This window comes from Mesoplodon bidens, assembly GCF_964165515.1.
Source record: "Mesoplodon bidens genome assembly, chromosome: 4".
Taxonomy (NCBI): domain Eukaryota; kingdom Metazoa; phylum Chordata; class Mammalia; order Artiodactyla; family Ziphiidae; genus Mesoplodon; species Mesoplodon bidens.
The window spans coordinates 141,319,419-141,343,138 of NC_138160.1; the positions used below are offsets into that span (position 1 = coordinate 141,319,419).

General features: G+C 40.1%; 2 protein-coding genes across 2 annotated transcripts; one reads left to right on the top strand and one right to left on the bottom strand.

Annotated features, from left to right (window-relative positions):
- Positions 1-3,462: 3,462 nt before the first annotated feature.
- On the bottom strand, positions 3,463-3,902 carry LOC308616655 (intraflagellar transport protein 20 homolog; the record flags this gene model as incomplete). The annotated part of the gene is made up of 1 exon (XM_081232961.1): positions 3,463-3,902. The coding sequence occupies one exon, from the start codon at positions 3,900-3,902 to the stop codon at positions 3,591-3,593; it is 312 nt and encodes a 103-aa protein (XP_081089087.1). The 3' UTR covers positions 3,463-3,590.
- Positions 3,903-19,553: 15,651 nt separating this feature from the next.
- LOC308616273 (olfactory receptor 7A10-like) lies at positions 19,554-20,495 on the top strand (the record flags this gene model as incomplete). Its single annotated transcript, XM_081232532.1, has 1 exon — positions 19,554-20,495. Exon 1 carries the CDS (start codon positions 19,644-19,646, stop codon positions 20,493-20,495), a length of 852 nt encoding a protein of 283 aa, XP_081088658.1. The 5' UTR covers positions 19,554-19,643.
- Between the last annotated feature and the right edge of the window lie 3,225 nt (positions 20,496-23,720).

Consider the following 23,720-nt stretch of genomic DNA (forward strand, 5'->3'; position numbering starts at 1 on the left):
GCCTGAAAGGGGTCAAGGTGAGGTCAAGGTCAAGGTAAAAATCTAAGCCTGGTTCAAATAGTGTTAGAGATATGAAAATACAGTCTGATATAGGATATTAGTCTGAAAAGGTCAAGGTCAAGGAAAGGTGAAGGTGAAGTTCAAGAGAATTCAAATTATCAGTCATTAAGAAGACTATCAGGAAGATAGGGATATGTCTTAGTCTGTTCAGGCTGCTATAACAAAATACCACAGACAGCGTGGCTTATAAACAACGTTTATTTGGGCACCAGAAATCCAAGATAAGGGTGCTATGGTTGGGTTCTGGTGAGAACCCTCTTCCCTGTTGCAGAATTCTTGTATCCTCACATGGTGGAAGGGGTGAGGGAGCTCTCTCGGGCCTCTTTTTTTTTTTTTTTTTTTGGCTGTGACACGCAGTTTGTGGATCTTAGTTCCCTGACCAGGATTGAACTTGTGCCCCCTGCAGTGGAAGTGCTGAGTCCTAACCACTGGACTGCCAGGGAATTCCCTCGGGCCTCTTTTATAAGGGCATTAATCTCATTCATTAGGGCTCTGCCCTCCTGACATAATTATCTCCCAAAGGTCCCACATCCTAAAACACATAAAATGGGCATTAGGATTTCAACATGTGAATTTCGAGGGGACACAAATATTTGAACCATAGCAGGAGACAAGGATCTCTATCAAGTTCAAAATTATGTTAATGCCAAGATCAAGGTCAAATCCCCAATCAATGAAAGAAATGGTCATGATGATATTCTTACAGTTCTAAAAAGGTTCAAGGTCTGCAGTTGGTCACACCAAGCGTGAGATCAAGTTCAAGATCAAGTTCAAATTCAAGGTCAAGATTATATTGTCAGTTGATGGTGAAGATGGGCAGGATGATAGAATCAAAATAAGGGGTAGAAAATGTTCTAATGAAGGGTCAATATGAAAATGAAGGTAAAGGAAAAGGTAAAAATCATGGTCAATGGCTTCCCTGGTGGCGCAGTGGTTAAGAATCCACCTGCCAATGCAGGGGACACAGGTTCAAGCCCTGGTCCAGGAAGATCCCACATGCCGTGGAGCAACTAAGCCCGTGCGCCATAACTACTGAGCCTGCGCTCTAGAGCCCGCAAGCTACAACTACTGAGCCCACGTGCCACAACTACTGAAGCCTGTGCACCTAGAGCCCATACACCACAACAAGAGAAGCCACCACAATGAGAAGCCTGCACACCGCAACAAAGCGTAGCCCCCGCTCGCCGCAACCAGAGAAAGCCCACGCGCAGCAACGAAGACCCAATGCAGCCAAAAATAAATAAATAATAATAATTAAAAAGAAATCATGGTCAAGTTCAAATTTTCAGTTAGAGATTAAATGGACAGGATGATAGACAAGGACAGGATTTGTTTGGAATCAAGTTCAAGATTTTAAAGGTAATATTCAAAGTTAAGCCAAGGTCAAGATCAGGGTCCAATTATCCATCAATGATAGAAATGTCAGGGAGATAGACAAGGACAGGATATAGGGTAATTGGTGCAAACTCTAGTTCAAGGTAAGGTAATAGTCACCTTTAGGTAAATTAAAGGTTGTATTAAAGGACAGGTCAAGTTCAAATTGTATTTAAGTGGTGTAAACTGATAGGATGATAATCAAGGTTGGAATATATTGTGAATCAGTGTGAAGATCAAGTTAAAGGACAAAGGATATGGACAAAGTGAGGTCAAAGGAGATGTCAAGATTCAAATGCAAGGTTCGAAATAATCAATTTGTAATAGAAAAACAAGAAGTGAAAGGACAGAACAGATTAAAAATGGTCAGTGTCAACTTCAAGGTAAAAATCAAGATCAAATTATTGGTCAGTAAGGAATAAGGTTAGAGAGAAAGTTTCACACATGATATGCATCTGAAAAAGGTCAAGGTCACCTTTAAGGTCAAGATCAAAACACCAAGGTCAGGACAAATTTCCATTAAGAAAGAGTCAATGGCAGTATTTCGACTCTCAGGGTCAAGGTAAAAGTAAGATTCAAGTTCAAGATCAAGGTAAAGTTCATGGTCCAAAACAACCCCACAGATATAGGAGATTAAGGTCATGGTCAAATTAAAAGTCAGTGATAGAGGGACTTCCCTGGTGGTCTAGTGGTTAAGAATCCACCTTCTAATGCAGGGGACATGGGTTTGACCCCTGGTCAGGGAACTAAGATCCCACATGCCATGGGGCAACTATTGAGCCCGTGCACCACAACTAGAGAGAAGTGATCCCACATGCCACAGCGAAGATCCTGTGTGCTGCAAATAAGACCCGATGCAGCCAAAAAAAAAAAAAAAAAAAAAAAAAAAGTCAGTGATAGGAAAGGTCACATAGTAGAGACAGAATACAGGTCTGAAAGTACCATGATAATCAGGCAAGGCTCAATTTCAATGACAATATTAAGGTTAAAATCAAGGTCAACTTTTGAGGGTTAGGGTCAAGATAAAAATTTAAGACCTATAGAATGAGGGTCAAGGTTGGGGTTGGATAAGGATAAAGTCAGATTTAGGGTTATAATTTGGGGTAAATGTTATGGTTAGGGTGAGGATTAGGGCAGGAATAAGGTCATGATTCAGTGTTGGAGTTGGGTCTGGTTTGTGTACCTGTTCATGTTTGTATTCATGTTGGTGTTTGTTGTTGGATTTAAATTCAGCCTTGGGCTTGGGCTAGGACTTGGGAGAGTGTATAACATGCAGTACAGAGTGGGAAACACACTGCTCCACACAAAAACACGATACGGATTCATTCACGCAACGAGCAGTCTTGACATATTTTACACATTTCCATAGGGAGTGTGTAATATGCAGCACAGAGTGGTGAACACATCTTACAGAAATAAGATTATCCTGATTCATTCATACAACCAGTGCCATTAGAAATGTCTTTTTTTTGAAAATAATAATTTATTGCTTTTCCTTCAAAAGCTTTGTGAATTTACCAAAAAAAAAAAAAAATAGTTTACAGGCTGCTCAGCTCAGACTGAGAATGCAAGAGGTGAGAACCTGAGGGCTTCCCTGGTGGCGCAGTGGTTGGGAGTCTGCCTGCCGATGTAGGGGACGTGGGTTCGTGCCCCGGTCTGGGAAGATCCCATGTGCCGCGGAGCGGCTGGGCCCGTGAGCCATGGCCGCTGAGCCTGCGCGTCCGGAGCCTGTGCTCCGCAACAGGAGAGGCCACAGCAGTGAGAGGCCCGCGTACCGCAAAAAAAAAAAAAAAAAAGAGGTGAGAACCTGGACCACAGTGGCCACTGGGTGTTCGCCTGCAGATAGGCACTGACATCTGAAACAAGCTCCCCCAGATTTGTTTTGTTGCCTTCAGAGATGCTGCATTCCTCACACACCATCTCACATGACACACTTGGGTCATTAGTCAAGTCACTGGAATGGTACAGAGGTTTTTTTGGTTTAGGGGTTGTAGTTTTTTTTTTTTTTCTTTTTTTGCCTTTCTGCTAGAAAATGAAATTTTCAGTTCATTTCTGAAAAGAAAATTGGTCAATAAATTCATTTTGTTCTGCTTCTACTTTACACAAAGCTTCATACTCAACCTGATACCTTCCAAGCTGCATTTTCTTTTCTGCTATTAGTGCCTGGAGTTGCTGCTGTTGGGCTTCTCTCTGTTTTTTTTTTTTTTTCCTCTCTGTTTTGCTATAGATTTGAGCAAGTTCTGAGCACCAATGGCCTTCATCTTCTCATTTTCTGCTGTTTTTGCAAGTTGGTCAACAAGCTCAATTAAACCACCAACTATTTTATGAAACTGGCCAATTTTGTCCACAAAGTCCTTGCACTCTTCCTTGAGCTCTGTGGTCTGCTGGGTAACCTCTGGGTCCAGCACCCACAGCTTGTTCAGCTCATCAAAGTGTGGCCCTGCTTCACCCAGGATGTCCTTGGCCATGGCTGTCCACCCCGCAGCAGCGGTGCCTGCAACCCAGGCTAACGGCGGTAGGCAGCTCCTCTCTCTGGTGGGCGGCAGCCGGAGCCCTGCTCACCAGCCTCAGCCGCTGCCAAGGCTACAAGACCTGTTTACCCCTAACATCACTTTCCAACATCTTTAGCTCTTACACCGCAGAGCCTGCTGGGAAACAAGAATTTTTTTTAAAATAGATCTTTATTGGAGTATATTTGCTTCACAATACTGTGTTAGTTTCTGTTGTACACCAAAGTGAATCAGGGATATGGGGACATATGCATACATATATCCCTATATCCCCACCCTCTTGAGCCTCCCTCCCATCCTTCCTATCCCACCCCTCTAGGTCATCACAAAGCACTGAGCTGATCTCCCTGTGCTATGCAGCTGCTTCCCACTAGCTATCTATTTTACATCTGGTAGTGTATATATGTCAGTGGTACTCTCTCACTTTGTCCCAGCTTACCCTTCCCCCTCCCTGTGTCCTCAAGTCCATTCTCTACGTCTGTGTCATTATTCCTCTCCTGCTCCTAGGTTCTTCAGAACCATTTTTTTTTAGATCCCATATATATGTGTTAGCATACAGTATTTGTTTTTCTCTTTATGACTTACTTCACTGTGTATGACAGACTCTAGGTCCACCCACTGCACTACAAATAACTCAATTTCATTTCTTTTTATGGCTGAGTAATATTCCATTGTATATAATATTCCATTGTATATATATATATTGCCACATCTTCTTTATCCATTTGTCTCTTGATGGACACTTAGGTTGCTTCCATGTCCTGGCTATTGTAAATAGTGCTGCAATGAATATTATGGTACATGACTCTTTTTGAATTATGGTTTTCTCAGGGTATATGCCCAGTAGTGGGATTGCTGGGTCATATGGTAGTTCTATTTATAGTTTTTTAAGGAACCTCCATACTGTTCTCCATAGTGGCTGTATCAATTTACAATCTCACCAACAGTGCAAGAGGGTTCCCTTTCTCCACACCCTCTCCAGCTATTACTGTTTGTAGATTTTTGATTAATGCCATTCTAATGGGTGTGAGGTGATACCTCACTGTAGTTTTGATTTGCATTTCTCTAACGATTAGTGATGCTGAGCATCCTTTCATGTGTTTGTTGGCAATCTGTATATCTTCTTTGGAGAAATGTCTATTTAGGTCTTCTGCCCATTTTTGGATTGGGTTGTTTGGGTTTTTTTGATATTGAGCTGCATGAGCTGCTTGTATATTTTGGAGATTAATTCTTTGTCAGTTGCTTTGTTTGCAAATATTTTCTCCTCTTCTGAGGGTTGTCTTTTCATCTTGTTTATGGTTTCTTTTGCTGTGCAAAAGCTTCTAAGTTTCATTAGGTCCCATTTGTTTATTCTTGTTTTTATTTCCATTTCTCTAGGAGGTGGGTCAAAAAGGATCTTGCTGTAATTTACATCATAGAGTGTTCTGCCTATGTTTTCCTCTAAGAGTTTGATAGTGTTTAGCCTTACATTTAGGTCTTTAATCCATTTTGAGTTTATTTTTGTGTATGGTGTTAGGAAGTGTTCTAATTTCATTCTTTTGCATGTAGCTATCCAGTTTTCTCAGCACCACTTATTGAAGAGGCTGCCTTTTCTCCATTGTATATTCTTGCCTCCTTTATCAAAGATAAGGAGACCATATGTATGTGGGTTTATCTTTGGGCCTTCTATCCTGTTCTGTTGATCTATATAGTCCTTTAGCATTTATGTCCTTATTTTTATTTTCCTCTACACCTTCCCTCAAACCTCATTATTTAACATGTAGGCAAAAATAGAAAGTCAATAATTATATTTTTTATGCCATGTATGTGGAGCTAATAAGTTCATACATTGGTATTATCTATTCCAAACATTGTTTATATACCCAATGTTTAATTTTCAATGCAAATATCTATAATATTCACAATTTTCATTGCTTATATAATCATATATTACATCACTTTACATTTTTATTTGGTGACACTCTGTTCTGTGACATTGGAAATCCTGTCACACATTATGGCTTTTTTCTTATCTTTCAGTAGGATTTCTGAAAGTACAGTTTAAAACATTAATATAAGTACTGCATATTAGGCTAATGGTATATTAGGAAACTTTTTTAAGGTTAGGATTCAGAGTTTTTGTACATGTACATATCTGTACATGCGTACTTTTAAAAAAGGCTTACAAGCTAGTTAGGGACTGATGTCAGAGAAAATGCTGGAGTAGGAAACTCCAATGCCTCAACACTCCACAAAAACACTGAAACTACTGGAGAAACTGTCAGTATCAACTTTATCATGAATATGAAAAATAACCCATGGTTTATAAAAAGAAGTGAACCCTTAAGCAAGAAAAAGGTGACTGAAATCAGGTTAGAAAGCTTTTTGGTAATTTAACTTATTACTTCCCCAACATGCCCTTCCTGGCACAGTGGCAGTGTTGAATAAGGCAACCCACAGTCCCTGTGTGGATTCCTACTGCTGGAGCAGCAAAAATGTGTTTTCTGTTTTGACCTGTCTTATGGCTCCTTGAAGGACTAAAAAAAGTCTTTACCTTTACTTTCCCTAACTTGAAACTTCTCTCAAGGTGGGAAAGCAGCTATGTGGAGTGCAATTGTCAAGCATAATTAAAGACAGATGAACTATCTGCTGGTGTCTGGGGCAAAAGATATGAATTGAGGCAAACAATAGGTACACTGAAATGCCTGGGAGAAAATGTTGGGGAGTGAGATGGTTTGGATATATAACTATAAAAGTGTTCACATGTTATTTGGCATTTAAAAGGCCTGGCACATATCCAAGGTAGAAAGCCTGCTCAGAAAACATCAGAAAGCCCTGATCTCTCACCTCTGACTGATATTCAAGACTCTGGGCAAGCAACAAGTGAAGACAAAAGCAAAGAGATATAAAATGCCCAGCTGAGTATTAAAAGAATGTCCAAATACACACACACACACACACACACACACACACACACACAGCCAAACAGTAAAGACTGGGAAATTTTAGTCTTTGATTCCAGAGTTTAAGGAAATCTCTCTACCACTAGCTGACCAATAAGATAAAAGAACAGAGACTTCAGTGATCACACATGACAAAAAATACAATCGTAAAAAATTAGTTTATAGAAGTCATTAAGCAAACAAATACTTTCCACAATAAGCAGTAACAACATACCCCAATGAGGAGGGGAATATCTGATTTCTAGAATTACAACAATTTAAAATTCAAGATATTTAGTTTTCAAGAATAACAAGAAAAAAATATAATGCATACAGGGAAACAAGAATGTATGGTTCATTCACAGGAATAATAGAATAGTAGAACCTGAATTTGAGGTGGCCCAGACCTTGTACTTACCAGAGAAAGACTTAATATCAACTTTCTTAAATGTGCTTAAAGAACTAAAGGAAGCCATGCACAAAGAATTAAAGGAAACCTGGCTGTCTCACCAAATAGAGAACATATATAAACAGATTAAAATTATGAAAGCAACCTAATAGAAATTCTAAAGTTTAAAAGTGCTGTAACTGAAATGAGAAATTCACTACTAGTCTTCATTAACATATATGGTCAAGTGGAAGAAAGTATTAGTACCTGAAGGTAAGTCAATGGAGATTATGTATTCTGAGGAGCAAGAAGGAAAAAGAATGAGAAAAATGAACAGAACCTAAGAAACCTATGAAATCCATCAAATATAGCAACATATGTATAATTGGAGTCCCCAAAGGATAGGGGAGGGAAGGAGGTAGAACAAATATTTGAAAAACTAATGACTGAAAAATTTAAAAATTCCCAATTTGATAAAAGTTATGAATCTACATGTTCAGGAAGCTCAACAAACTCCAAGCAGGATAAACTGAAAGAGATCTATACTGAGACACATTGTAATCAAGCTGTCAAAAGCCTTAAAGATAAAGAGAGGATCTTGAAAGCAGCAAAAGAGAAGTGACTCATAACATAAGAGGGAATCTTAGTAAGATTAACAGTTGATTTCTCATGAGAAATATGGCAGTCAGAAGGTAGTGGGGGTGTCATATTTAAAGTGCTGGGGGATTTGTGGGGGAAGACATCAACAAGAATTGTATATCCAGCAAAACTGTCCTTCAAAAATGAAGAATATAATCCATGAAAAAGAATTAAGCCATGAAAAGAAATACACGTTACAACTTGGATGAAAATGCAAAATATTATGCTAAGTGAAGGAAATTCAACACAAAGACCACATATTGTATGATTCCATGTATATAAAATATACAGAATACATAAATCCATAGAGACATACACATGAATACATACACAGGGACCAGGGCAGGAGGTAATGGAGAGAAACTGCTCTTATAATGTATAAATGATTTTACTTTGGAATAATGGAAATGTTTTAGAACTAGATAGAGGTAGTGGCTGCACAATACAACTGTTTGCCTAAAAACGGTTAACTTTATGTTATGTGAATTTCAACTCAAATTATTTTTTTAAAGAAGAAGAAATTAAGACATTCCTAGATAAACAAGTTGAAGGAGTTTGTTGTTGGTAGACCTATCCTATAATAATGCTAAAGGGAGTCCTTCAGGCTGAAAGGAAAGAACACTGGGCAGTAACTGGAAACCATATGAAGAAATAACTAACACTGATAATCATATAAGTAAACATGGAAGTCAGTATTATTGTATTGTTGCATAGTAACTCCTCACTTATGAGTACAGGAGATGAAATGATGAGAGAGAGATGAGAAGCTGGCTCTTGTAGGAAAAATAGAAACACTCTAGAGAATGGAAGTTCTAGATCATGAAAAAAAGCTCCTAGAATTGAAATTGTGAATGAGAGAGGCATAAAACAGGTGTCAAGAGAGAATGGAGGGCTTCCCTGGTGGCGCAGTGGTTAAGAGTCCGCCTGCCAATGCAGGGGACATGGATTCAAGCCCTGGCCCGGGAAGATCCCACATGCCGCGGAGCAGCTAAGCCCATGCGCCACAACTACTGAGTTGCATTCTAGAGCCCATGAGCCACAACTACTGAAGCCCGTGTGCCTAGAGCCTGTGCTCCAAAACAAGAAGCCCGCGCACCACAATGAAGAGTAGCCCCCGTTCACCACAACTAGAGAAAGACTGTGGGCAGCAACAAAGACCCAAAGCAACCAAAAATAAATAAATAAACATAAAAAAAAGAGAGAGGATGTCATGAATGCAAAGATCCACACATAGCTAAAGACTTAAATGTTACAGGATTCTTGCAAATGGACTTTCCCTCTCTTTTTGCACTCCTCTGTCTTCTGGGAGTTAGTGCTTATGAGAACTTCCTCTAACTCAATACCTGTAGACCAGTGTTTCTCTATCGTTTTTCATTTTTGCCCCTTCAGGAAACTTTTTAGGCATTTTTTTTTCCAAAATGCCTCCCCATCTCCCCATTCTTGAAATGTTAACCACAGATATATCATTTATCTCTTAATATACAGTAGTGCTCTAGAGAGCCACAAATCATTGTAATACCTATGTTTTTTTTCACTCTGTGGAAAAATATACTTTTGCCTCCTTGGGGTGGTTTCACCTCCATTAAGAATGCATGTTCTTGGCACAGCACTTGTTGGGCCTTTCCAGCCCAATAATTCCATCACATAATTCAAGGAATGCATTTCATTGGTAAATGTGTGTGTGTAGGAGGGTGTTTGTTGGTGGGGATAGAGCTCTGCCCTCAGGAAGGGAAGGAGATGAGGGCAGGCAGCCTTTAGCTGGACCACAGTGGTGTCTCTGAAAGGCACAAGTATGTTAATTCTCATTATTGGATTTGCAGTCTGCAGAACAAGGGCATGGGGTCATATTTGCAGTTTTAGGGCGTCTGTAGTTACATTCTCTCTTCTACCCAGCAAATAACTTGTCCTAGTGTTATGATAGATGTTGAGTAATGTAGCTTATGGGGAGCAAGTGGACCTAAGCAGGTAGGAAGTTTGGTTACTCACTGAATTCTTCTACTTACATGTGTAAATCCACAAGCATGAAGTTCTTTATTTTATAGGTATCACTTCTTTAGTTTTGACCTCCACTCTTAAGAGTGCCCAAAGAAACAATCTCAGAGTCCCTGACCTGGTGTTTCTCCACACTCGAAAGGAAGGAGACACACATTGGTTCAAGGATCATGGAGACCCTGATGCCTTCATTCAAAGATATGGCAATGCCTCCTGAACACACCCAACCTGACCTGAGACAATCCCAAGAGCATCCCCATGTCTTCATGTTGATCGCCTGAGGGAGGACACCCAAAACAGGGAAATCGTTTCAGGTGTGAGACATTGACTGGATTCACTGGAAGTCTCTTAGGACCTCCCAGATGAGGTGTACCACTCATCTGGCATCTGGTAATAATGGTTTCAGGTTACCAACTTTGCAGGGGGTGGGGCAGAGATTTTTCTTATCAAACACATGTAAGATTGGTATGTAAAAATAACAAAGCTCCAGGAAATATACAGAGACAGGTCATTCCAAAATCTTAATTTGAGTATTAAAGCAGGATCTGTTAATTGGAGTCACCAAATTAATGTTAATACAGGAAATTGTCCTCTAAGGCAGCAGTGCAGCAAGTCTTTACTACTCGGGAGTCTGAAAGCTCTTGTCATTCAGATGGGATCTGAACTTGTAACTCTGGTCAAGGTTTACTGCTGACTTTTTCCAAAATATCTTAATAACTGAGCCATGATGTAATGTCTCTGCCGCAGCTCTACCCCAGTGTGGGTATTATCACATGTGATGTCTCTAGCCTATGTTAAGAAATACTTCAAGAACCTTAAAGTGTTTTTGGATTCCTTGTAAGGAATTGGCTGGAGACAGTGCTCCCTTCACCACACAATGCGACTGTTTTACAAGAGTTAGGAAGATCAATGTCCTTTTGGCTTTAGTGTCAAAAAGGTCATGCTCCTATCAAGCAGTTGTTTGTTTTAGTGTTATGGATACTGGCAACCTTATGATTGCTCATTATAGATTGGCTGCACAACTTTTCCATTCCCCTCTTCCCTATTAACAGAACCTGATTATATTTGGAAGTGGTCACGTGCCCAGCAAAGATACCATATTTTCCACATCCTCTTCAATCATGGACAGTCATGGATAGTATGTGAAATTATTGAGTAGGAATATTGAAATGCTCCGTAGAAGTCTTTCCCCTTTCTGTCTCCTTTTTGTCTGGAATTTGCACAAGACAATGAGACTCTTGGAGCTGACATATCTTGGAAAACCATACACTATGGATGTGGGAGCAGAGAGATAGAATGAACCCTGAACCTCTTGTTAGCATGGAGACATGGTGCTGGCCACCCTTTTTATGAGGGAGATAAGTTAATCCCTCATTGGATAGTAACACTTTTACTTTTTCCATTTATGTAGCCAAATTTTATCCTAACAGTACAAACAGAGTCCTTTGTCTTCACCGGATTTCTCAGAGTCGTATCAGGAGCCCAATTTTGGCTAACATTTCATAGTATATATTTTGTTTGCTTATGTAGGTATTCACCTAGTTTTATTTCCTCTTTTCTTACTTCTGCCACAATATTTCTCTTGTCATATACATTTAAGTGTTTTGCTTTGTTTCATGTACTGTGTAGTTTCCTTAAAATTCTTTTAAATCATGTTATGTGAATGAGTGAATAAATAAATGATGTTTTTAAAATGACACTAGGTCCTAGACACTTGTCCCATTATATTCATAGTTCCAAGAGAATTCTCTCATATCTCCTATACTCACTCTTGTGCTGATGAGAAATCGTCTGCAAAACATAAGAAATATTTCCAGACGCCACCATGTGCTAGATAGAAAGGGCTGAATTAGAATCACACCTCCCTGACTCCAAGTAAGGTCCTTTCTCACTCTGCAGGGCTGCCTCACTCATTCATGCTTCTCAAATAAGAGTAAATGTTAACGTTGAAACAGAGCAGAAGGCTTAGAGTTGAGCAGACATAAGGGAGGGCCAGTTCCTTCTAGGGGAGGAGAGAGAGGGCTTAAAATTGTGCTCTAAGATGGGAAGTGAGAGGAAAGGAGCTCAGAAGGAATGCACTGCAAGAATTCCATTCAGAGGCAGGGATATGACCTGTGAAGGATATTGTTTATCCATTTCACAATCTCATCAACTTGACTGTTTCCCCAGAAGACACAGTTAATAAAATATTTCCTTCTATCCACATCGCTTTCCCACAGTACTTACTGGACTACTCCGGCATCCCTTAATGGCATCACTTGAAGAATTTGGTCCTATTGGCCCTTCTCTCCCTGGACAATGGGTGCAGAAAGGGCAGGCAGTGGGTTTCCCGCGCTGGTTCTCTGGAGTGATTGCACATCTCGGAGAGGCACAGAGAGAATGCTCTTAGCCTGGGGATGATGAGCTGCAGGTGAGCTCTGCAGAGGCTGAATACTCAGAGCTCTTTGTTAAATTAATTGTTTTATTGTTGCTCAATTCCCTAAGCAATTCAGCTCTCTTGAAGCCAAGAGACCATAAAAAGGAAACTTTTCTGCCAGTTCAGTCTCCATGGGTTCACCTTGGGGGGCCAGATACATATTCCCTTCCTACCAATGCATCCATCTCCCCTGGAATGAATATCTCCCCCATGTATATAACCTCTCATGCAGAGTATATTGAAAAGATCATCCCATGAGCTTCTGTGCTGCCTGTCAGTGACACTGAGTCTCTAGACATAGCTGTTGCCTGACCACACACATCCCAAAAAAGATCCTCCCTGGAACTTCAACCTGATATGTTTTGAAAACTGGAGATAGATTTTGAAGAAAATGCATGGGCTATTTCACTTGATGGAGAGTAAATTTTTTGGCTGCAGAAGTAGAGTTTTCTTTGTGCAGACCCAGTTATTCAGTTTTTTCATCATGGGTAAATGCATTCACATCTTTAAACCCACATGGGTAATTTTTCTGGCTATATACCCAGGTGGGCTATTCAGAGCATTCCTTTCCAATAAGAAAGAGTACTTTGAATATAAAATCAGTACCAATAGTGACTTAGAACAGGCATTGGCAAACATATTCATAAAGGACTATATAATACATATTTTAGGCATTGTGGGGAATCAGTTGCAATGGAGTTAAGTCCGTTGCAGGGACGTTAACTCTCCCCTATTTTAGTGTGAAAGCAGTTGTAGACAATACCTACACAAATGGACTTGGCTGTAGGTGTTCATTTTCTGTGGATGCTGTAACAACTAACCACTAACTGGATGGCTTAAAACAACAGGAATTTATTTTATCACAGCTCTGGAGGCTGGAAGTCTAAAATCAAGGTGTCAGAAGGGTTGCCCTCCCTCCAAAGGCTCTATGGGAGGCGTCATTCCTTGTCTCTTCCTGCTTTTAGTGACTCCAAGCATTCCTGGATTTTGTGTCTGCATGCCTTCAATCTCTGCTTCCATAATCACATGGTCTTATCTCTGTCTGTCTCTCTGCTCTGTGCCTCTTTTAAGGACACTTGTCATTGGATCTAGGGTCCACTTGGAAAATCTAGGTTGATCGCACCACGAGATCCTTGATTATATCTGTAAAAAGACTTTTTTCCCCAAATAAGGTCACATTCACAGGTACTAAGGGTTAGGATGTGGATATATATTTTGGGGGGCCACTATTCAACCCACTATGCTGTGTTCCAATAAAGCCTTTTTACAAAAACAGGTTGTGAGTGGAATTTATTCTGTGGGTAACAGTTTTCTTAACCATGATTTAGAGTGTAGATTCAGACAAAGGGAGTAAGTAAATGAGAGACAACACTGTAAAATAGAAAGAACATTAAATATGGCTTCCCTTCTGCTAGTGGGTTTCACCTACTAGATGTGAAACTGAGCAGGACCCTGAGGGCTCTCCCAGGGACAAGCCCTTTCATGTCACTTGCTTCTTGTTTGTAGAAAAAAGCCTTCATCTCATAGGCCTTCCCCATATTCCAGAGAGTAGACTCAATTAATGATTAGAGAAGTGGAGGAGGATGTTGACTACATGTTGAGCATAAGCAGGTAGACCCCACAAGGTTGGAACCAGAAGCCTGATGGTTAAGATTCCCAAAACCTCACCCTGTTACCTCACCACCAACCATTCAGAAGAATGTCCATGATCACATACCCTGAGACCCTCACTTCTAACACTGATTTTAAAAACTCTTGCCTGAAATCCATTGGGGAGTTCTGGTCTTTGAGCATTAGCTGCTCATTCTCCTTGCTTGGCACCCTGAAAATAAATGTTGTACTTTTGTTCACCACTACCTGGTGTCAACAGACTGGCTTTGTTGTGCAGCAGGTGAGCAAACCTGGGTTCGGTTTGGTAACAGAAGATCCAGGAGATTTATATCACTCAGGCTCTGCACAGTCTCCCCAGACCATGGCTGACCTGTCAGACCCATCCACTATCCTGACCCTCTTCCCAACATAGATGCTCCCTATGCCAATGTACCCCATTAAAGTCAATCTAAAGTATGTCAAATCTTAAGTCTAGGAGAGGTATGATGGAGGCCCAGCCATAAGCTGTTGTTAGGTTCTTATGCTGATGGTTCCAACAGCCTAACAAGCAATTCTCTCACTAAAGCACCTGGGTGTAGCCCTTCAGACCACCACAGCATAGTGTATGGAGCCCAGAACACCTGATTTAATTTATGGCAACACTGACACCTGTGTATCTTTGGAGATGGTTGTAACTTCTGAGCCTGTTTCCTTATCTATTAATTAAGGTAAATGTGAATTTCAGCAAAGATGCACTAGTAAAGCTGTTTGAGAAGTGCCTAGCGCATTATCAGCATTCACTAAATTATTTACTATTTTAAATTTGTGGGAAGTAGGTGCCATTCTTCCAGCTAATTGATGGGTATTGTTCAGCAATTACTGCAGTAAGTGGGGCGGCTCTGCTTCCTGCTGTGGCTGCCCTGGAGGAGCTCTACTCTGTGTGTCATCAACGGGCTTACCAGGGCAAGTTCTTCTCACTAAAATGGCAGAGTCTTTAGAGCACAGTGGAAATGTGTAAGGTCTCTTAAGGGCTATTCTCAGACTCAGGATGCTTGGTGGAGAAGGATTCAAAATCCCTCACCTGACTCCAGCACTGGACCATAGCCTTGGTAATCAAAGAATGGTCCACAGACCAATTTGCAGAATCAATATCATTTGGGAGCTAGTTACCAGTGCAGACTCTCTGGGCCCATGTTAGACCTGCCAAATCCGAATCTGCAGCTGAACAAGACCTCCAGGTAATTCCAGTATAAGATGATGTTGGAGAAGTCACGATCTGTTTGTCACCTCCTCACTGTTGACGCTTGTGCTGGATAATTCTTTGCGGTGGGGGCCATCCTGAGCATCATAGGTTGTGTAGCAGCATCCCTGGCCTCAATCCACTAGGTGGCAGTAGCAACTCCCAGGTTCTGACAACCAAAAACTCCAGACAGTGTCAGGTGTTCCCTGAAGGAAAATCACCCTGTTTGAGACCCACTGGCCTAGAGCGTGAGAACTAGAAACACCTTGAGGAGGTTCCAATCAAAGCCAATCCCTTTCTCAGCTCATAACTCTGGGCAGATCACTTAACCCTTGTGAGTCCAAATTCTGCAAATTTCAAATGAGATACATATTTGTACTGACCATGCAGAACGGACTTTTGTAAAAATAAAATAGGACAATCCAAATAAAATTATATCTTATGTGTGTGGTTTTTAAAAATATCTAAACATGTCTTATAATTAAACTTTTTTTTAAAGAGGAGTGACAGCTCTAAATTAGAGATACAAGCATGAAGTCCCTGATTTGTAAAAAAGTCACATGAAGCCAAGGATTATATGTGGTTTTGCAGCAAACAACACACCTCACTCTCTTGTTGCAGAGGGTTTACCAATATTCTGGAGAGATCAGGAGCTGTTGATCCCTGGAACAAGACAGTAATTTGGAGGTCCATGGAAACTCGTCAAAATAGGTTCCTCATTTGCAGATTAGGAAAGGCTGGAGAGTTCATGAGAAGAAGTAACACAGACTGGATTCACCTGACTTCTGTGTCTCCTGGGAACAGAGTATCAGCAGGAATAGTTTGCTTTTTTCCCAGCATCCCACAGGGAAGTGTTGTGCTGGGAGACGGGAGTAACAAGGGAAACAGTGCCTAACTAACAGACATAGGGAGCTGAAGATATCTCCTCTGTTACAGTCCCTCTGGCTGTACATCCTTGAAATGCACAGGACTTGGTTGATGCTTTTGGAGTCATAACTCTGGTTGGGGGGCTAATGCTTCACTCCTTTCTTCTCTGTTTTTTGTTTTTGTTTTTTCTTGCGGTACGTGGGCCTCTCACTGCCGTGGCCTCTCCCGTTGCGGAGCACAGGCTCCGGACGTGCAGGCTCAGCGGCCATGGGTCACGGGCCCAGCTGCTCTGCGGCATGTGGGATCTTCCCGGACCGGGGCACGAACCTGTGTCCCCTGCATCGGCAGGCGGACTCTCAACCACTGCGCCACCAGGGAAGCCCACTCCTTTCTTCTGATGTGCCTGGGAACAGAGCTTCAGTCTTCATCATCAACCATCCAGGGAGGAACTCAGATATCCACACAGGGACTTTCCTCTCATAGACCCCATCCAGGTGAGTCTGAGAGTTCAATAGGTACTTCAGGAAAGGTTCAGAGAGAATGCAAGTGGAAAACTTTTATCTGAAGTTACCTGAGAGCCTAATTAGTCTAATCCAGAGTTGAGATATTTGCCATGTTTGTTTTCTAGGTTTCCTAATTAACTTAATTCATTTATTTAATATGTTAAAAAGAGAAGTGTCTGATGAACTCAGCAGCACAAGAGTCATTGTTGATGATTAAGTGATGGGAATTGAAGTCCAGTTGGATGAGGCTAATGAAGTAATTGGGAGCATAAAGTGGTTCCAGTAAAGTTAGAGAGTATTAGAGGATTTTCCTAGTTAAGGGGAATAAGAAAAGTAGGTTTAGAGGCATGTTCAGTGAACTAAAGGTATTTGTTAAAGATGCGATGCTTTTAAGCATGTTGTGTATTTATTAGAAAGACACAGACCCGTGGAGGTAGATACTAGCTTGCAACAGAATTCTTGAGACATACTTTTCACAGTATCTTCTCTCATGCTGGGTATTCACATGAAAAATTTGATTTAATATGCAAAATGAGTATGCTATTGAACTTGAATTTGTAATTCTTCATTAGGAAGAGGTGGGAAAGCAATGGAGACATTTGTGAGATAGAAGAAAAAAATCAGCCAAATCTCATCACCAGTGATAAGCATTCACTTAGTAACATGAAAGAACTATGCTAAGTTTTTTATATCGCTAGATTTGTATACCAACTTAGGAGGATGGATACCACTATCCCCATGATTTGAGTAAGGATATTAACGTTTAAATGGATCCATAATCCCACTTAAGTTCAAACAGCTAATACGTGATAGATCCGAGATTCACACGTTTGTTTTCGGATTCAATTTTTTTTGTATTTACAATGATTTAGAAAAGTCTTTTACCATTTATGTTTTTTTTTTTTTTTTGCGGTATGCGGGCCTCTCACCGCTGTGGCCTCTCCCGTTGCGGAGCACAGGCTCCGGACGCGCAGGCTCAGCAGCCACGGCTCACGGGCCCAGCCGCTCCGCGGCATGTGGGATCTTCGCGGACCGGGGCACGAACCCGCGTTCCCTGCATTAGCAGGCGGACTCTCAACCACTGCGCCACCAGGGAAGCCCTCCCACCATTTATGTTTTAAATCCTCATCTATTGTCGAACATTGTATATTTTCTGTTGTTAATTTTTCTAAAATAACAATGGCTCCTAATCATTTTCTTTTTTCATTTGTGCTTTATTTTTAGGTTCTCATTAGCTATCTATTTTATACATAGTATCAATAGTATATATATGTCCATCCCAATCTCCCAATTCATCCCCCCCACCCCCCTTTTCCCTCTTGGTATTCATTCTTTTGTTCTCTACATCTGTCTCCATTTCTGCTCTGTAAATAAGATCTTTTATACCAACTTTTTCAGATTCCACATATATGCATTAATATATGATATTTGTTTTTCTCTTTCTTACTTCACTGTGTATGACAGTCTAATAATTTTCTAAGAATAATTAATTGTTGTTAACTTTCTAGGTCGATGTTCAACCAGTAAGATATCTTGTCAGCATAAAGATAATGACTCATTATTCCTTTGATAAACTGCTTTAGGCTACTTTATTAGGTATTCTGGACATCAAGGGGGTATAAATGGGGATGGAATGCTAATGAAGCTTTATCCTCATAGCAATCTCTCAGGGACCACCAGAACTTATTAGATCTTATTTTGTAGATGAAGAGGTTCAGTATGGGGGTGACCATGGTGTACATCACTGAGGTCATCAGACTCTCTTGAGGATGAAATGCCTGCAGAACTGAGGTATACATACCCCAACGCCTGTGCCCTAGAACAAGGTAGCCACCAAGGGGTGAGACCTACAGGTGGATCTTGTTTTCCTCCACAATGCCCCTTTCCTTCCCAGTTTTTCAAGTAATTTTTAAATTTTTCTTTTAGTACAATACACAAAATTTTCATATCAAAATGAAGCCCCACAAGCGGCTTACCAACTTGAATTTGGGTACTATTTTCTATATTCTCTATGGTAAAGATAATTTGATGTTGACCACTTGCCTTGTATCATTCCTTTCCTAACTATTGTGGCTGGAATTGAGAAGAGCCAGGGAGTAATAAGCACAGTAAGTCATAATGTACTGTGTGTGTGTGTGTGTGTGTGTGTGTGTTGTGGGGAATGAGCACTTCCTGGACAGTGGTACTTAAGTTTACTCCAAAATGTGACCCTTAAAAGACAGATACAACAATATTAACAAGCAGTTAGAAATAAGGAAGGGATCCTTTTCTATTCACAGGAATTCTTTTAAATTTTAAAAGAGAAATTTTAAATGTGAAAGGACCAATATGTGAATGAATGAGTGACTCCCTCCTTGGGTCTTGAAGTTTCAGCATTGACAGGAAGTCCATCTTGCTCCTCAGCATCCTCTGACACCATCTCTCATCTCTCTCCCTCTTGTTCATTACCCTTGACACTTTGGCTCCCCTCTGAGTCTTGAATATTTGAAACAAGTGTCATCCTCAGGGCCTTTGTACTGACTCTTTCCTCATAGGGCACACTCGTTCCCCCAGATAATCTGGAGTCTCTGCTTTGTCTTCCTTCAGGTATCAGTTCAACTTTCTCCTTATTTGCAGGTCTTCTTGAATTCCCAGTAAAATATAACACCTCCATTCACTCTATTTTATACCTGCTTATTTTTTCCATAGCATCTGTCACTGTAAGACATGGTAATATGTTTTTGTATTTGTTAATTTATACTTTTATCCATTATTGGATTTAGGGAGTTTTGTCCTTAGAATCCTGTACTTTTACCCCAGAAGATAGTCAGTACTCAACATAAACTGCTCAAATGCATGAGATAAACTTGCATTTAAACTGTGTAATAGATGACCTGTTGGTGGAAAGCCTGAGTGTGGGACAGGAATTTCTAATTAAAGATTATCCCAGAAAATCCCTTAAAAATGACCAAAATATATAATTTAAAGTTTTTCACTATATTAATTCCCACACGTGTAAAAATTAATCATGTTCTTTTTTCTTTCCTATTAGTGATCACCACCACACGGCACAAGGCAACAATACACAAATTTCAGAATTTATTCTTCTGGGATTATCAAATGAACCAGAACCGCAGCCCCTCATATTTGGACTTTTCCTATCCATGTACCTGATCACTGTGTTTGGGAACCTACTCATCATCCTGGCCATCAGCTCAGACTCCCACCTCCACACCCCCATGTACTTCTTCCTCTCCAACCTGGCCTTTCTAGACATTTGTTTCACCTCCATCACCATTCCTAAGATGCTGGTGAATATACAGACTCAAAACAAAGTCATTTCCTATGAAGACTGCCTCACACAGACATATTTTTTCCTACTATTTGCACAGTTGGGTGACTTCCTTCTGACAGTGATGGCCTATGACAGCTTCATAGCCATCTGCCACCCCCTGCACTACACAGTCATCATGAATCCTCTTCTCTCTGGACTGCTGGTGCTGATATCCTGGGTGATAGGTGCCCTGAGTTCCTTGTTACAAACCTTACTGGCATTGCAGCTGTCTTTCTGTACAGTCTCAGAAATTCCGCACTTCTGTGAATTCAAAGAGGTAATCCAACTTTCCTGTTCTAACACCTTTCTTAATAACACCATGATGTATTTTGCAGTTGGGCTGTTTGGTGGTGGTCCATTCGCTGGGATATGTTACTCATACTCTAAGATAGTTTCCTCCATAGGAGGAATCTCATCATCTCAGGGGAAGTATAAAGCATTTTCCACCTGTGCATCACATCTCTCCACTGTCTCCTCATTTTATTGTGCAGTGTTAAGAATGTATTTTACCCCTGCTATTACCCACTGCTCACACTCAAGTGAAGCAGCCTCAATGATGTACACTGTGGTCACACCCATGCTGAAACCCTTCATCTACAGTCTGAGGAATAAAGTCATAAAGAGTGCTCTAAGAAAATTCTTTGGGGTGGCAGTTATAAAAGGGCCAATTGTCCTGGGGTGAAGAAGTGTCAGTTATTGCAGGGCTTAAAGCATTAGAGGCTGACATTGTGATTCCCTGATCAGATTGTGGAAAGAACACTTGCTCCTTCAATTTACTCTCTGGTATTTCCATTTATTTGATTTCAACTTCTCTATACAAGTTACCTAACTCACTTCACTAAGCTTTATGCTCTCTGCTATCTAATTTTTTTCTTTGTCATTCTTCTACTTCCCTAAATTGATTTGCAACCTTAAGTGAAATATATTGAAATTCCCATTTATCTCATGACACTTCATGCCTTTCTTAAGAATAATTTCTTCTGAAGTAAAATATTTTATACTGAGCAATTTTTCTTTCATTTTAGTAACAGAATAATCATGACTTGTACTATTCCTTTGGAAAAAGAAAAAACAACTCGGCAACCAAAGCCATTTCCACAATTTCATAAGACAGTAAAATATGAAATCACAGTTTATCACTTTTTTCTTCTTCATTTCTTTGTTCATCACTACTACACCCATGCTGAACCCCTTTATCTGCTCTCTGAGCAAGAAAGACATAAAGGAGACTCTGAAGAGATTCAATGGGATGGCAGTCACAAAAGGGTCAATTGCCCTAAGGGTGATGAAATGCCGTTGATTGCATGGCACAAAGTCCCACAACCAGAAATTGTGATTCTTTGTTAATTGTGGAATACAATTTGCTCATTGTCTTTGTTTCCTGTGATTTCCATGTTATTTTTAAGTTAAGTTATCTATACAAATCCTGTAACTCACTTTATTATACTTTCTCCTAAGTCTATTATATAGGCATTTTTTAATGTGCTTTTTTTCTACTTCAAAATTTTCCAAACTTTGGATATGAAATATTTGGGCTTTCCCAATTTTTCATGGACTGACAATAGCTTCTTAGGAATAATTTCTTCTTAAATGACATATATCATCCCAAGTAATTTTTACCTTGTTTTCCTGAAAGAATAGTCATGAGATGAATTACTCATATAAAAAATTGTACAGCTGAAAACAAAGGCAATTTATATAACTTTATAAAAGGGTTGGCTGAATCAGTGGGTGTGAAACTGTGGATAAAGAGGGTTGACTACGAGGTTATATACAGATTTTCAACTGCAGAGGGTGTCATTGCCCCAACCCCTGCACTGTTCAAGGGTCAACTCTTTATACATGTATATGTATGTGTATGTATCTCATGATCAAAAGATGACTCACTAGAGAGCTGGAACACCTAACTAGTCATGTGATTCAGGGTCACAATTTGTGCAAACTAACGTGTCTGCCAATCTCCTGCTTACCTGGGAGGAAACTGCAATGGAGTAACTTTTTAATACAATTTATCTATCTATAATAAAATTCAAAAACAGAGTAATGTTGAATGCTATCTTTAAATATCAGAAGAAATGCATAGAATGAGAAGATTATTACAATTGCTGTCAGTTCTGTACTATTTAATATTTTATTCGGTTAGTTATTGCTGCATAACCACTCGTCCTAATGGTAAAGGTTTTAATATAATGCCTTTATTATCAAATGAGATTTAATATTGAGGAGTTGTTTTGATCTCTGCTAGGCTCCTCATGAGTCTGTATTCACCTGTAATTCTATATGTTGTAACTCTAAAGCTCATCCATGAGGTCGTATGCAGCCATATTGCAATTCTTTCTTCACTAATATATGATAGTCTACTCCATTTATATATGTATTTTAATCTTATAATTTGTGGAAAAAATAGTTTATCATTGGTGACATCAGCATCATGGTGGCAGAAGACTCTCCCTTTGTCCCACCCCTTCAATCTACTATTAGTAAAACATCTATAACTAAACAAAGGTTCCTCTGCCCAAAACGCCAGACCTCCAGAGATTCACATAGTTGTATATCTGAAGGTGGGTAGATTAGAATACATAGAGGACATGGAATCAGGGGAACAGCAGAGGCAGTGCCACTGGTCCCAGCCCCAAGGCTGAGGCAGCTGAGCCCATAGCCCAGAGAATCTGGTAGCACCAGTGGGGGTGGCACACATGGCCCTGGCCTCCTGGATGCAGCAGCACATACAGCCACAGGAAATCAGGCAGCACAGATGGTGTAGCCTTTGACCTAGGTCACCTTGGATATGGCAATAGTGCCTACCATCCTGGTTCCCCCAGCAGACATACCAACCACAGCAGGGACAGTGGCAGAACCAAGGCACCAGTGACCCTGGAGGCACAAACAGTGGTGACAAGGGCACTGATGACACCTCTGGCAGAGGCCATGAAATGCAAAAAATATAGTTTCTCCAATATAGCCACATGCAGCTCAGGTAAAAGAAACCAAATACTTGTGCTACAGAGTCATCTAACTGCAAAACATAGAAGATCCTCTTGTTCCCACTCTGTTGAATTGTTAGAATCAAAGTAAACAAGGTTTTACTTAAATAAGAAAGCTGGTTTCCATTTCAAACACACTGGCAGAGGAGCAACCCATTGAGCCCAGTGAAAAACCACAGTAACATGGAAGCATAAAAAGGAAATAACAGTTTTCCAGAAATCAATCTTAAAGTCATGGAAGATTGTGATCAAACAAGTAGAGAATTCAAAACAGTGTCAGGAAGAAACTCAACAAGATACCAGAAAATTCACAAAGGCACTTAAATAAGTTTAGGAATAAAAATAATGAACGTGAGGAATAATTTCCAAAGAGATGAAAACTGTTAAACATAACCGCACAGAAATTCTGGAGCTAAAGAATTCAATAAATTAGATGAAGGATGCATTAGATAGCACTAGAGGTAGAGTACACCATATGGAGTATAGAAATAGTGAGCTCAAAGATAGAATGATTTAGGAAGAAGAGAAGAGAGAACCTTTCTTGTTTGTTTGTTTGTTTTTAAATGAAGCAACTCTACAAGAGCTATATGACTCCATTAGAAAAGGTAACAAGCATAATGGGTATCCCAGAAGGAGAAGAGAGTGAGAAAGAAAGAGAGTTTATTTGAAGAAATAATAGCTGAGATCTTTCCAAGTCTGGGGAAGAAATAATAGAAGACCTAAATATATCAATGCAAAAGACCTTCTCCAAGACACATTATATTAAAACTGTCAAAAGTCAATGACAAAGAAAGACTGTTATAGGCAGCCAGAAAAAATGGAGAGTAACCTACAAAGGTATCATCATTAAGCTATGAGCAGATTTCTCAGCAGAAACTCAAAAGGCCAAGAGAGAATGGAAAGACATACTTAAAATATTGAAA